We start from the raw sequence: 16,251 nt of genomic DNA on the forward strand, positions 1-16,251 counted from the left end.
TGGTGAGAAGGTATGGAGAATCGGGTGCGGAACCCAAGAGTACAGCAGTTCACACAGCTTAACCAAACCTGACCCAAGGACACAGACTCAATTACAGTGTAATAACAATGTTATAATGTTGCAGATACGTTCACTTAGGGTTTTCCGTTCAAGAGGCTAAAATATTACAGGACAGGGCTATACTTACTATTTCCCAAAAAGGTATAACATTTGTCTCATGAAACTAATTGCCTTTTGCTTCTAGGATAATTCGTCTTTCCCTTTTCATTGTTTGAGGCCAAGAACTGTCCAGGCCTGAGCCTGGGGTATAAACTCGAGACCAAGTATATTTTTTTCAGGTGTTCCTTGGTTGATTTGAGTCTATGTCTTACTTTCAACTCCCCTCTCTGCACACTTTAACAAGTATTGCATCTTGGAAAGAAAAGAGATCAAATTATTTCAACTTTACCTTCATAACAAGCTCTGAGAATTTGGGAGAACTGGCTGTTGCTAGCAGGCTGTCTTGGAGCAAAACAAGTAGGGCACTAGAAAAAAAAAATCCCAACATGGTAACATTAATAAGTTTCAAATGTGCATTCCAATTAAAACCAATAGTTGAAAGGCCAAGTGTAAATATTCTGTATCCATCTAACAAATTGAGAGCCTATGGATCAGGATTGTCTCTGATTACTTGACATTCAGCTATAAAGAAAATAAACATCAATCATTTAAGCTTTCTCAGTTACTACTTGGTAAATGGTAAAGCTTGTCACTATTTTTCATTGTCACTGGTAGCTGAGACAGAAATGTACCTGAAATGTACATGAAAGGAGAGGTAATCAACAAACATGATAGTTCTATTCTAGAAAATTCTTTATAATTTTTTTTAAAGTTTATTTATTTTGAGAGACAGTGCAAGTGGGGGAGGAACAGAGACAGGGAGACAGAGGATTCCAAGCAGGCTCTGCACCGTCAGCTTGGAGCCCATTGTGGGGCTCAAACTCATGAAACCATGAGATCATGACCTGAGCAGAAACCATGAGTCAGAGGCTTAACTGACTGAGCCACCCAGGCGTCCCTATTCTAGAAAAGTCTTGATGCTGGCTGGCTTACTAAGTTGTTACTAGTTTTAGCTGCTGTCTCGGGTCGGAACACTTTAGGTTCATGAGGAAGAGAAGAGTAATAAACAAACTTATTAGGCAAACCTAAAGTTATAATTGGTCTTAGTGACTTTGGTTTCCATGGGTAGACAAAAGAGAGGCTGTTTCAGGCTCAAATGGTGAGAGCATGGATATACCTCAGGATGTTGGTCTGGTCTGACTTCTCCAGAACCTTCACCACCAAGAGGTTCACAGAGCGGATCACCTGTTGTCCTTCCTCTAGGTCTTCAATCCTAGAGTCCAGCATTAAGGTGATGAGGCCATGCATCAGGTCTTTCAGTACTCCAGTGGAGGCCTCCCGGGCAAGGCTTTCTATCTGAAACAGCTATCCAATCATACTTGTGTTAGGTATGAAAGCCAATATATAAAACAAAGAAGATAAATGTGGGTGGCACATTCTAGTAAATAGTTACACTGTATTAAAAAAAAATGCAGAGTATTTGGGGGAAAAAACCATCAGACTTCCTCAAATCTCCAGAAATAGCCAAAACTAATTGGAGTGCTTTTTCCTTCCTGTTGTAAAAGTACTTTCTGTGTGAGTAGTTATCTGTGACAATGCAACCAGGGATCCTACCATGCCTAATGAAGACACTGGCAGGAAGCAGAAATCTAGGTAGTATGTAAGCATTCTATTTTGTGTCCTAACAGTAAGGCACCCAACATCTAATGAAAGTAGTCCGTAGTCTGCAAGTAAAACTCTGTAAGTGATGTAGGATTCAACGGAACATCTACACAGATTCAGGTTCTAGAACCCAGGTAGGATGAGACTGAAAAGAAGCTCATGTTCTGTAGAGGTGGCCTTACCGAAATCATGTTGCCAATGATACAGCTATAAAGCTTGATGATCTCATCTTTCTCCAATTTCTCATCTGCCATATGTGTGTTGTAGATGAGTCTTAGCTGCATGAACGTGGCTATCAGAAACTGATCAATATGGCCAGACATGGCTTCAGCTTTGTCTTCCTGTCTCAGGACCTCATCGATCTGGTAACAAAAACCCCAAGATATGTTAACTAAAATTAAAAACAAAAACAACAAAACAACCCTCAAGATACAGTCTCCAAGCTTCATACTTAGAAGTAGCAGGAAAATGTTATGTCTGTAATATTTATTAGCAAAGTACTTATAATAATACCTAACCTAGAAAAAAATCCAGTCACTTTACACATAAATAACTAGTCCTTAGGGATTCAAACACTCAGCAGATACTAACTGAGCAAGATACTGTTAGGTAAATTAGTCACAGATCCTATTGTAAAAGGTTCACTATCTAGAAGATTAGGGAATATAATCCCTATGTTTAAATGTCTCATCTATTAAAGTGAATACCCATCATCTCATTTGATCATTCAACAGCTCTGGAGAATCAGGTAAGTTAGTAAGATCTCCATTTACTACATGAGAAAAGCAAGGCTCAGAAAGATCAGACTACTTAGTCCAAACTCAAAACTCAAGTTTTCCCACATCCTGATTCTGGTGTTCTTTTAGGTTTGGTACATTGGTTGTCACTAACAGTAAAATGCACTACTGTGGGTAAAACATGTATTTCCCATTCACTACTGTAAAGATACCTTATTTTTATGATTACATAAATACCACCCAGAGACAAACATGTCAATCTTCAATGACTTCCCCCTCCCCCATCTTTTTTAAGACAGCATGAGAATGGGGGAGAGGGAGAGGGGGAGAGAGAGAGAAAGAGGCATACACACACTGGGAGAGAATCTCAAACAGGCTCCACACTTGGCACAGAGCCCAACTCAGGGCTCCGTCCCAAGACCCTGGAATCATGAGCTGAAATCAAGAGTCGGACACTCAACCGACTGCCATGCCCAGGCACCCCTAATGACCCTACTTTCCGGCAGGGTTGTCCTATTGTGCAACTCCAGGGAGCACCATTTTGACAGACTGCAGTGGGAATGGTGCCTGCTGGTGTTGTGGAAGCCAGGAGTCCTACTTTCATTTGCATCTTTATGCGTGTCATACCTCATTGGCACATACAATTTTATATAACTGGAGCTGTTTAACAACGTTGTGTCAACAAAGACACGATAAAAAATACTTTTTCTCCCCCCAGGGGGAAGCTTACCCTTTTTCTAAGGTAATTAACATTAACAACCTGGTCCACATCCTTTCACATTCACAGAGTCATATACAACCACATGTGCATGCACAAATGGGGTCAAGGTTTAGGTTGTTTATTTTAAAAAAATTTCTTTTTTCAACGTTTTTATTTATTTTTGGGACAGAGAGAGACAGAGCATGAACGGGGGAGGGGCAGAGAGAGAGGGAGACACAGAATCAGAAACAGGCTCCAGGCTCTGAGCCATCAGCCCAGAGCCCAACGCGGGGCTCGAACTCACGGACCGCGAGATCGTGACCTGGCTGAAGTCGGACACTCAACCGACTGCGCCACCCAGGCGCCCCTAGGTTGTTTATTTTAAAGAGGATTATAGTTCATACACTTCTCTGCATCTAGCTTTTCTAGCACAACAGAAAATTATGAAATTCCCCAAAGGCCACAGGAATAGCTCTATTTTTAAAGACTGCATTAACAGTCCACATATGCATGTGCCAAAGTTTACTCAATTGTTCCCTTACTAACTTTCAATGTGTTTCTGGTTTGGTTATTTTGTTTACTATAAATAAGGTTTCAATAAACATCTTTGTACATGCATCCTAATATACTTGTGTTTTTATTTCTAAAAGAACGATACATTTCAAATGATGGCATAATACATATTACTGTGTGGTTTTCTTTAAAAAGGCACATTGGGGTGCCCGGGTGGCATGCAACGTCCATCCGACTCTTGGTTTCAGCTCAGGTCATGATCCCAGGGTCATGGGATCAAGCTGAGTTGGGCTCTGTGCTGAGAGTGGAGCTTGCTTGGGATTCTCATTCTCTCTCTCTCTCCTTCTGCCCCTCTCCCCTGTTCACACGCAAACTCATGCTCGCTCTCTCTCAAATTAAAAAAAAAAGGCACTAACATTGCATTTGCATTTCTACATTTAATGCACAAGTACTGTTTTTCCACAAGTTCTACTAGCTGTATGTTATTATGCTTTTTATTTTTTGCCACTCTGATAGCAAAACATGCTATCTTATTGTTACTTTAGGCTCCACGCCCAGTGTGGAGCCCAAAGGAGGGCTTGAACTGATGACCCTGAGATTAAGATCTGAGCTGAGATCAACAGTCAGACACTTAACAAACTGAGCCACCCAGGGGTCCCTTATTGTTACTTTAATTTGCATTTTGTGGCAAAGGAAGGCCTGGACCTCTTTTCACATATTTACTGGCCGTTTGGATATCTTGTGTGATTTGCCTATTCACATCCTTCAGTCATTTTTCTATTTGGTTCTCCTTTTCTCAAGAGTTAATAAAAGCTCTGTTTAGTGTAGCTATTAATCCTTTATTGGTCATCTGGGTTGCAAATATATTCCACAATATGTACGCAATATACTACTTGTTTACTGATAGTATATGGTAGATTTCTGCAAATTAAAATCTTAAAATTTTATATGTTCGAATGTGTCTTTTCTTATTCTTCTTAGGTTTCCTTCCTTGTTTTTTAATGTTTTCCCCAAATCCCCTGGTTATTTCAAAAATTTAGGGGGGGGTGATGAATTGTTTAAAATTTTCACAGGGTTACTTTTTTGTTTTTTTTTTTTTTAATCTCTTCCACATCTATGGTTGGTTCCTTCCTCATTCCTGATACATATTTTTCTTCTCTAGTCAGTCTATTAAGGAATTTGTTTTGTTTTACAAGAAACAAATTAAGAGTTGTTATTTTAAAAATCCATCTTAGGGGCGCTTGGCTGGCTCAGTCAGATGAGCGTGTGATTGTTGGGTCTTGGGGTTGTGAGTTCGAGTCCCATGTTGGGTATAGACATTATGAATAAACAAACAAACTTTGAAAAAATAAACATCCATCTCATGAACTATAGCTTTATTATCTTTCAAATATTTTTTATTTTTTATTTTTCTAACTTCTGATAAGTACTAAGTTACTTCATTTTAGCTTTTTTCTAATAGCAAATGCATTTCAGGCAATATATTTTTCATTTTTTTTCTTTTTATTTTTTGTGTGTGTGGATATCCAATTGTCCCCGTATAATTTATTGAAAAGACTTTCCTTTCCTTACTGTTGAACACTTCAGTGACACATTAGTTATAAATCTATTGCGCCTATATGCATGTATTTATTTGTGGGTTTTTAAATTCTGTTCCATTGACTCTAGTTCATTATTTTTATGTCAATATCACATTGTCTTAATTACTATAGCTATATTATACTTAAAAAAATTTTTTTTTAATTTACATCCTAGTTAGTTAGCATATAATGCAAAAATGATTTTAGGAGTAGATTCTTTAATGCCCATCCACTCTCCCACAACCTCTCCAATAACCCTTTGTTTGTTCTCCATATTTAAGAGTCTCTTATGTTTTGTCCCCCTCGCTGTTTTTATATTTGCTTCCCTTCCCTTGTGTTCATCTGTTCTGTATCTTAAATTCCTCATATGAGTGAAAGTCATATCTGTCTTTCTCTAATTTCACTTAGCATAACACCCTCCAGTTCCATCCACGTGGTTGCAAATGGCAAGATTTCATCCTTTTTGATTGCTGAGTAATACCCCATTGTATATATTTACATATTGTACATATTTATCCACTCATCCATAGATGGACATGTGGGCTTTTTCCATACTTCGGCTATTGTTGATAGTGCTACTATGAACTTTCGGGTGCATGTGCCCCTTTGAAACAGCATACCTGCATCCCTTGGATAAATACCTAGTAGTGCAATTGTTGGGTTGTAGAGTAGTTCTATTTTTAATTTTCTGAGGAACCTCCATACTGTTTTCCAGAGTGGCTGCACCAGTTTGCATTCCCACCAGTGGTGCAACAGAGATCCTCTTTCTCCGTATCCTTGCCAACATCTGTCCTTGCCTGTGTTGTTAATGTTAGCCATTCTGACAGGTGTGAGGTGGTATCTCATTGTGGTTCTGATTTGTATTTTCCTGATGATAAGTGATGTTGAGCATTCTTTCATGTGTTGGTTGGCTATCTGGATGTCTTCTTTGGAGAAATGTCTATTCATGTTTTTTGCCCATTTCTTCACTGGATTATTTGTTTTTTGGGTGTTGAGTTAGATAAGTTCTTTATAGATTTTGGATACTAACCCTTTATCTGATAGGTTGTTTGCAAATATCTTCTCCCATTCTTGTCAGTTGCATTTTAGTTTTGCTGATTGTTTCCTGTGGTATGCAGACGATTTTTATTTTGAGGAGATCCCAATAGTTCATTTTTGCTTTTCTTTCCCTTGCCTCTGGAGACGTGTTGAGTAAGAAGTTGCTGAGGCCAAGATCAAAGAGGCTTTTGCCTGCTTTCTCCTCGAGGACTTTGATGGCTTCCTGTCTTACATTTAGGTCTTTCATCCATTTTGAGTTTCTTTTTTGTGTATGATGTAAGAAAGTGGTCCAGGTTCATTTTTCTGCATGTCGCTGTCCAGTCTTCCCAGTACCACTTGCTGAAGAGACCATCTTTATTCCATTGGATAGTCTTTCCTGCTTTGTCAAAGATTAGTTGGACATACGTTTGTGGGTCCATTTCTGGGTTCTCTATTCTGTTCCATTGATCTGAGTGTCTGTTTTTGTGCCAGCAATATATTTTTCTGAGTTCAGTAGTTTCACTACAGGTTTAGAGGGAAATGCTTTCCTACTATTCACTATTAAGAGTTTTTTGGTTTTTTAATCAAAGGGTTAGTCAGGAGGGTGTTTCATACTTTTTCCAAGTGGCCATTATTTTTTGTGATATTATTTATTAAAAAGTCTGTTGGGTTACCAATAAAGAATTTGGTGAGTGTATCTTTTACTACAACAGTTGTTAAGATATAAAAAAATATAGATATTTTCAGAGACTGTAAAATTCTATGTACACATATATTAAGTCCAGTTTACTATTTACTAATACTATTTTATTAAGGTTTAACAACGTTAATATAATACAATATACAAATCCTAACAGTACATCTTAATGAAATTCTATGCATATGCATCTGTATATCTGCCATGAGAACAAGCTATAGGACATTGGTCGCACCCAAAGCCCTCTTCCTGCCCCTCCAAGCTGGTAAGCTGGTATCCTGCCTTTCACCAGGGGTTACTACTATCTGGTTTTTCCTTTTTTTTTAAAAAAAAACATTCTGACCTCTAACTGGTTAAGAATTATTTCATTCCCATGTCCTTATCTTTCATCTACTACATCTGTCCCAATTCTCTCAACCTATAACTTGTCTTTTTATTTATTTTTTTTAAAGTAGGCTCTACACCCAACATGGGGCTTGAACTCACAACCCTGAGATCAAGAGTCGTGTGCTCTACTGACTGAGCCAGCCAGGTGCCCTGCTTGGTTTTTCATTTTGTTATAAACAGAGTATCTCGTGATAAACAGATGTTTTCAGAAATTTTAAAGTAGTAAAAGATTTCTATTTTTTCCTTTATGTTTTTTTGTGTCTAGTTTAAAAAGAAATCCTTACATAATGTGAAGTAAAAAATGTTCTCCTATTAAGTTTTCCTTCTCACATCTAGGTCTTTAATCCATCTGAAATATACTTTGGCGTAGGAAATAGCAATCTAATTATACTGCTGTTCCCGTGGAAGATAACCAGTCCTAGTACCATTTACTGATTAATCCAGCTTTTACCAAGGGATTTTTAATGTCTTTTCTGTTCCTTTTTTTTGGGGTGGGGGAGGAGAGAAGTAGGGAGAGAGAGGGAGGGAGGGAGGGAGGGAGGGGGAGGGAGAGAGAGAGGGAGGGAGGGAGGGAGAGAGAGGGAGGGAGGGAGGGAGGGAGAAAATGAGCACAACCAGGGGATGGGCAGATGGAGAGAGGGACAGAGGATCTGAAGCAGGCTCACCACTGAAAGCAGAAAGCCTGATGTGGGTCTTGAACCCACGAACTGTGAGATCATGGCCTGAGCTGAAATCGGAGGTTTAACCAACTGAGCAACCCAGGTGCCCCCAATACTGCACAATCTTAATTACAGTGGCTCTGTAGTTACTGTTGATGTATAGTGATAAAGGACTTCTGCACTGTGTTATAATTTTAAAAAACTTTCTTGGGGTGCCTGGGTGGCTCAGTCAGTTGAGCATCCAAGTCTTGATTTCAGCTCAGATCATGATCCCAGAGTTGTGGGATGAACCCTGCAATGAATTCCACACTTAGTGTGGAGCCTGTTTACGATTCTCTCTCGCTCTCTGCCCCTCTCCCCTGGTTATGTGCATGTGCTCTCTCAAAAAAATTTAAAAAAGATATGTAGATTTAAAAAAATTTTTAATTAAAAAACTGTCTTAAAAAACTGACTGCTGGGGTGCCTGGGTGGCTCAGTCCGTTAAGCAACTGACTCGGGCTTGGTCATGATCTCGTTCATGGTTTGTAGGTTTGAGCCCTGCGTGGGTTTCTGTGCTGACAGCTCAGGGCCTGGAGCCTGCTTCAGATTCTGTGTCTTTTCTCTCTGCCCCTCCCCTGCTCACACTCTGCCTCTCTCTCTCTCAAAAGTAAACATTAAAAAAATGAAAAAAAACCCAACCCTATTTGTAAGCTTTTTGATCTCCCATATAAATTTTATTATGTTTTAATTTAAAAAAATTGTTTAAATGTTTATTATTGAGAAACAGAGACAGAAACAGAGCATGAGCATGGGAGGGGGCAGAGACAAGGGGAGACAGAATCTGAAGCACGCTCCAGGCTCTGAGCCATCAGCACAAAGCCCAATGTGGGGCTCGAAGTCATAAACTGCAAGATCATGACCTGAGCCAAAGTCGGACACTCAACCGACTGAACCACCCAGGTGCTCCTATTTATTATTTTTTAAATGTTTATTTATTTTGAAAGAGAATGGGAAAGAGCAAGAGGGGGAAGGGCAGAGAGAGGGGGTGAGAGAAAAATTCCAAGCAGGCTCCACACTGTCAGTGCAGAGCTGGACTCAGGGCTTGATCTCAGGAACCATGAGATCATGACCTAGCCAATATCAAGAGTTGGGCACTTAACTGACTGAACCTCCCAGGCACCCCTCCCATATAAATTTTAGAATCAGGGGATGCCTGGGTGGCTCAGTCAGTGAAACAACCGACGGGCTCAGGTCATGATCTCGTGGTTTGTGGGTTCGAGCCCCGCATCGGGCTCTGCGCTGACAGCTCAGAGCCTGGAGCCTGCTTCAGATTCTGTGTCTCCCTATCTCTCTGACTCTCCCCCACTCACGTTCTCTCTCTCTCAAAAATAAATAAAACTTCAAAAAAAAAAAATAAATTTCAGCACCAATTTCCTCTATAAAGGTTTTACATATAAAATGCTTGATTTATTCCTATGTGAATGTTTTTGTTACTGACGGTTTTCTTTTTTTTAATATTCTCATAAATATTTATTTATTTATATTTTTAAATGTTTTTATTTCTCTGAGACAGAGACAGAGAGAGACATAGAGAGAGAGAGAGACATAGAGAGAGAGAGAGAGAGAGAGAGAGAGAGAGAGAGAGAGAGAACACAAGAGGGGGAGGGTCAGAGAGCAAGCGGGAGACACAGAATCCGAGGTTGAGCTGTCAGCACAGAACCTGACATAGGGCTTGGACTCAGGAACCGCAAGACTGTGACCTGAGCCAAAGTCAGACACGTAACCAACTGAGCCACCCAGGCACCCCTGTTAATTTTCTTATAATAAAAATATATAATGGGGCGCCTGGGTGGCGCAGTCGGTTAAGCGTCCGACTTCAGCCAGGTCACGATCTCGCGGTCCGTGAGTTCGAGCCCCGCGTCAGGCTCTGGGCTGATGGCTCAGAGCCTGGAGCCTGTTTCTGATTCTGTGTCTCCCTCTCTCTCTGCCCCTCCCCCGTTCATGCTCTGTCTCTCTCTGTCCCCCCAAAAAATAAATAAACGTTGAAAAAAATATATATAAAATTACCATTTTAACTATCTCTTAAAAAAAATGTTAAGTTTATTTATTTATTTAGAGAGAGAGAGCATGAGCAGGGGAGGAGCAGAGAGAGAATCCCAAGCAGGCTGTGCACTATAGCCTGACTCAAGGCTCAAATACATGAACTATGAGATCATGATCTGAGCCAAAATCACAAACCGGATGCTTAATTGAGCCACCAAGGTGTCCATTAAACCATTTAAGTATATCATCCAATGGCATTAAGTACCTTCACAATGTTATATAACCATCACCACTATCTATTTCTAGAACTTTGTTATCATTCTAATCGGACTCCATACCCATTAAACAATAACTCCAAATTCCGCCGCCCTTCCCTAGCCCTGGTAACCTCTATTCTACTTTCTCTGTGTGTTTGCCTATCCTAGGTACCTCATATATGTGTAATCACACAATATTTGTCCCTTTGTGTCTGATTTATTGTATTTAGCATAAGATTTCCAAGGTTCATCCATGTTATAGCATACATCAGAATTTCATTCACCTTTATGGCTGAAAAATATTCCATGGTATGTATATACCACATTTTGTTGATCCATTCACATGCTGATGGACTCTTAAGTTGTTTTCCACCTTTTGTCTGCTGTGAAGAATGCTGCTATAATAAACACTGGTGCACAACTATCTGTGTGGGTCCCTGCTTTCAGGTAGTGGAAATATTGGATCTTATTGTAATTCTTGTTTAACTTTTTGAAGAACCACCAGACTGTGTTTTCCATAAATGGTTGTACCATTTTATGTCCTTACCAGTAATGCACACAGGTTCCAGTTTCTCCACATCCTTGCCAATACTATTGACCATTTTTTTAAAAAAATTTTTAAATGTTTTTATTCAAGAGCGAGCGAGCAAGAGCAGGGGAAGGGCAGAGAGACAGAGACAGAGAGAGAGAGAGAGAGAGAGAGAGAGAGATCCAAAGCAGGCTCCAGGCTCTGAGCTGTCAGCACAGAGTCGGAGGAAGGGCCCAAACTAGTGAACTGCAAGATCATGACTTGAGTCGAAGTCAGTTGCTTAACCGACTGAGCCACCCAGGTGCCCTATTTCCCATTTTTAGAAAAAAAAGAAAATCCTACTGGGGTATGAAGTGGTATCTCATTGTGGTTTTGATCTGCATTTCCTTAATGACTAAATGATGGCAAACATCTTTTCACATGCTTACTGGCCATTTGTGTATCTTCTTTGGAGAAATGTTGATTTAAGTCCTTTGCCCATTTTTGAATTTTCTTTCTGTTTGTGTGGTTGAATTGTGGGAATTCTTTATGTGTTCTGGATATTAATCTCTTTTCAGATATATAATTTGCAAATATTTTCTCTCATTCTGTGGGGTATCTTTTTACTCTCTTGATAGTGACCTTTGTTTGATGCATAAAACTTTTAAATTTTGATAAAGTTCAATTTTATTATTTTTTCTTCTGTTGCCATTGCTTTTGGTGTCATATCCAAAAAATCACTGCCAAGTCTAATATCATGAAGATTTCCCCCTATGTTTTATTTGTTTTGTTTGGGATACCATTAGGTTATTATAAAAGAGAGACATGGAAATTATTTACATGATGGAAGATTTCACAACTTTACTAGAATGGGCAGCTTCACATGATGCCATTTCAATAATGGTTTATTTTAGTCTACATACTTCCTGAGAATGTCACCAGAAATAATCCTTGTCATCCAGAACTACTTTGGTGCCTCCATATTCTGGGAGAATTTTATCTCCAACTTTCACGCTAACTAGTTGAATCTCTCTCCTCTTTTCTCTAGAGCCCCATCCATACACTTTTCCTTGAGATTTTTCTGGAAGCAAAATGCCTCCTTTGGTTAGTTTTGGCTATACTCCTTTCAACTAAAACTTGGTCAAAGAGGGGAAGAAACTTTCTAAACGCCTGTCCTGACATGACTGGCTGCTGCAGTTCGTACTTTGCTTTTGAGCTGCCACCACCACAAGGAGAACCCTCCCCCCACCCCCGCCCCGCCCTGCCCCCGCCATGTTTTCTTCTAAGAGTTTTAGAGCTTTAGCTATTACATGTATGTCTTTGGTCCATTTTGAGTTAATTTTTGTACATAGTATGAGTCCAACTTCATTCTTTTGCATGTGGATATCCATTTCTCCCAGCATCATTTGTTGAAAAGACTATCCTTTCCCCACTGAATGGTCTTGTCACTGTTGTCATTTAATTTGGTTTCAGCAGTGATCATCCTCTCCTTTCAGTCCATCTACTCAATTTTAAAATTCTAAAACTTTTTTTTTTTTTTGCTGGAGAGAATATATGTAATCAATAATCCTCGTTAAGTACTCTTTCCACATACCCCCTCCCCCTCAACCCCATGGTCATCTAGTCCCCTCCAGCAGTTTCAAGTTTCCCTGTACTAGGAAATTCCCATTCTGGTTATTTTGTTTTATTCCTTTTCCCAATTACTGAGTCCCTTACGGTGTGGTTTGTTATCATTCTTTATCTAGTCAGGATTCACTCTTGGGTCTTTTTGGAAATCCTCCATTATGGCAATCTGAGCAGGGGAGACATAGCAGTTTCTGCCCTTCTAAGTCTGTGGTATGCCAGCTGGCAATCTATCAGTCATATGGCACAGCACCAAGAGTGGGCACTTCTGCTCTTCTGTCTCTGAAGGTACGAAAGCTAGAGACTTCCCAGCCTCAGACAGTGAATTCAGGCTTTTTGTTCGGCAACTTATAGTTCCTTGGGGGGCCAGGGAGAACACCAGGTCCTATTAATAACACTCATACAGACCACCATTGCCCTTTCTTTAGGGGATATGCTGATCTCCACAAAAAGAGTCTTTCCAGGAATTTTGGTGTTTCAATCTTTTTCCCTGGGCTCTGCACTACTGAACCTCAGGTTTTCCTGAAGGCCTGTATGTGGAAAAGTCTTGTACTTATACAACACAGAGCTTGAAATTTATACACACTTCAGACACCACCTACCTGACCTAGCAGCTACTCTGCTCAGAAAAGGCAGATGGGTTTGGATTGAAAGGGATGGAGAAAGGCAAGAGGAATGCATGCATTCAAGTCATTGTTTTCCAAAATCCCCTCCAATACCAAAACTGTTAACAGGACACTCTTTATAGAACAATAGCAAAAACCTTGTGCTAAGATTTCCAATTCCACCATTTCCAACCATCTGTCTTCGTGGAGATGTCTAATGAGACAACACTCAAAATCAGAAGTTAGAACGGATGTTACTACCATCTAATCTTCAGGCTCCATTTTCTCCAACTGCCCCGATCACGTTCTTCATAGCTAAAGGCCAGTTCAGAATCATTCACTGTATTTAGTCATGTCTCTCAGTCTCTCTTCAGTGTAGACCAATCCTCAGTCTTTCCTTGACTTTCTTGACCTTGACATTTGTAAAATATCCCTTGGTTTGCATTTATTTGAGATTTCCTCATGATTAGATGACATTAGGAATGTGAACAAAGTGATGCTGAATTCTCACTGGATCCTATGAGGTGGCACATGATTTTATCTTCCAGGGTGGTGTGTGCTACGCTTCTGTACTGTCAAATTCTCAAAGTATTTTTTATTTTTTGGCTACTTCTTATGTATTTGCCCTTCGTATTTTGTGGAGAGGTACTATGAAACTGCAAATATCCCATTTCTCTTCAAATTTTTTATTTCTATGGGCATGGACTGTGGTTCCCTATTTTGTTAAGTTTTTTTGAATTGAATAAATTTCCTGAATTTTATTCACTGTATTAGGTTATACCTCATTACTACCACTATTTACTTTGATGCTCAAATTGTCCCCTTCACACATAAGGCATCTGTTCCCGTTGGCCCCTGGGTCCTTCTGACAGGTCCCTATCATTCTTTGAGCCTATCCTTCCTGTCTGGTACAATACGATGTTCCAGGATTACCCTGTACTTTTTCTAATTCAGCCCTAGAATCTGCTCCTTCTCCAAGGAGCTCTCATTCCCTTTTAGTGGAAAATGGTATTCAGAAGATAAGATTTGGGAGTGCTTACTGCTGTTGGGGTATTGCTGTTCTCAGGTCCTCTCAATGAGAAGAACTAGGACATGTATAAATATATATTATATACACATATAACACACATTTATACCACATATATACATACATATACACTGACACTGATATTAATTTCTACATCTGTATAATGAAAACCATGAGTTCACACTGACACATCTAATTCCAACACCACAGTTTATTCTCTTTCGCTTTCCTTTCATATTTGTAGTGCTTTTCTGACAGTAAGAAATTTGGGTTCTATTTTCCTTGTATTTCTTTGACCAACCTTTTTGCATATAACCAATCTCCCATCTCTGCCACCAGTTCTTCCCTATGCAGATGCCTTCTTCAGCTATGACTCCCAGTTCTGAGCCACCTGTGTACTGGCCTGTCCCCTCCAACACACGTGGATATCCTTACCCTGCCTCAGATCCTACTATCATGCCAGACTGATTGCCTGCGTGGACATCCTCTTCATCCCACATAGGCTCTGACTCCTGATGCTACATCACCTCTCCCGTATGACACCATCCTCACAATGCTTGGGCTCTGAGACCCTCGCTCTGGGCCACTGTGGCTCCCCACCCCCACCACCTTGCCACAAGGTAGATGCCTACCTTGCTCTACCAACTTACTGGCTTTAGGACTAGATCGTTAGGGAAGGGAAGCAGAAGAAGAGACTGATTTTTTAGAAAATATAGAGCTTCTTTGCTTAAAATTCTCTAATGGTTTCCCATCACATTTAAAATAAAATCCAAACTTAACCTGGGGCTTTTAAAGGTCTACATGATACAATTTCTGTCCACCTCTCAAATCTCATTCTGTACCATTCTCCCCCTTGCCCACTCTGCTTCAAGCACAGGGGCCTTGTATTAACTCCTTGAATATTCCAAACTCATTCCTCTCCTACAGCCTTCGTAATCTCTCTTCCCTCTGCCTGCATCCCTGACCACCAATCTAAGTAACTATTCAGCTCCTCTCTCTGATCACCCCATTGGAGTTATATTTACACAGTAGTTGCTATTATCTGATATTTTCTTGTTTACTTATTTCTCTCTGTCCACTAAAACCTAAGTAAATTCCATGAGATTTGGTTCCTACTTACTGCTGTTATTTCCAGCCTCTGGCAAATGAATGCAAGTGTAAAATAAAAAGCAAGGCTCTATGACGGCCATATCCTGGGAGGGCAGTGATGACAATGAGGGGTCCTTGTGCACGTTTTCATCAGAGCAGTGCTGAACGCTGCCTGCCTCCGTCAAATCTGCGACCAGAATGCAGCCACCACTCGTACAGCCTCTGCTGATGATGGAATTACCGTCGTGTGTAATACCCCCATTACCTGTGTCAGAGCTTGGATGCTTGTGTTGATGTCACCACTGGCTACTTGGGAGATAATGAAATTGATTGTGGATGCTGTATTACTGTGCATGTCATCAAAGTGTGGAGAAACAGCCCGGATTCTAGAGAGCAGAGCAAAGGGAAAAAATTCAATCTTTGTTAGAAGACATCTCAGTGAGTTGGGATTATGCAATTCTCTGCTACCTCCAGGTCTTAGTAAAGAACTGCTCCCAGCCATACAGTGATCAGTTCTAAAACATTCTAATTGTACAGAGAGCTCTTTTCACATATGCACTCTTTTGATCATGCACTGCTCACCACTGAAATGAAAGAGATTAACTTACTTGGGTTCAGGAATAAGGACGGGTTCAAAAATGTCATCTAGTTTGTGCTGAACAAGCTCTGGCATTTCACATCGAACTGTACCATTGTCATTCTCAATCTCATCTAGATCCAGCTGGAATTCTCGGCGAACCATCTGGGCTGCCTCAGGATGCCCACTCATGCTTCGGGCTTGGCTAAGGGAAGCAAAAGGAGGTTCCTGAACTAAAAGAAACTTCTGAAACAAAGGACAAGAGTAGCACTGCCAGTTGCCCCAAAGCTTCAAGACAGATGTTCAACTTCTGGTTTCAGCCCCCCTGAATTATTTGAGTCCTTGAGTCTAAGGCAAATGCCTTCAATGGGCCGCAATTCATGTTCATGAATATCCTCAGAGCAGATGGTTTTAACTTGTATTTGTAGTAGCTTCCAAATTATAAGTATTCTCTCCAGTTCACTAAAGCCGACAAACCTTGTGTTGCTATTC

General features: G+C 40.2%; 1 protein-coding gene and 1 long non-coding RNA gene across 8 annotated transcripts in view; one reads left to right on the plus strand and one right to left on the minus strand.

The window, feature by feature from the left end:
* Nucleotides 1–16,251, minus strand: part of CKAP5 (cytoskeleton associated protein 5) — a 115,564-nt gene that overhangs the window by 5,521 nt on the left and 93,792 nt on the right. For all 7 annotated transcript variants that reach the window (XM_045486744.1, XM_045486741.1, XM_045486745.1 and 4 more), the window contains 5 exons: nucleotides 15,791–15,964; nucleotides 15,448–15,568; nucleotides 1,944–2,123; nucleotides 1,277–1,464; nucleotides 449–524 (listed from right to left, as the gene is read on the minus strand). In XM_045486744.1, coding sequence (XP_045342700.1) covers nucleotides 449–524; nucleotides 1,277–1,464; nucleotides 1,944–2,123; nucleotides 15,448–15,568; nucleotides 15,791–15,964 — 739 coding nt within the window. The remainder of the gene's footprint in view (nucleotides 1–448; nucleotides 525–1,276; nucleotides 1,465–1,943; nucleotides 2,124–15,447; nucleotides 15,569–15,790; nucleotides 15,965–16,251) is intronic.
* On the plus strand, nucleotides 2,899–3,822 carry LOC123602285. The gene is made up of 2 exons (XR_006714437.1): nucleotides 2,899–3,332; nucleotides 3,570–3,822. It is a non-coding gene; the product is annotated as an uncharacterized LOC123602285 (long non-coding RNA).

The sequence above is a fragment of the Leopardus geoffroyi genome, chromosome D1 (assembly GCF_018350155.1).
Source record: "Leopardus geoffroyi isolate Oge1 chromosome D1, O.geoffroyi_Oge1_pat1.0, whole genome shotgun sequence".
NCBI lineage: Eukaryota > Metazoa > Chordata > Mammalia > Carnivora > Felidae > Leopardus > Leopardus geoffroyi.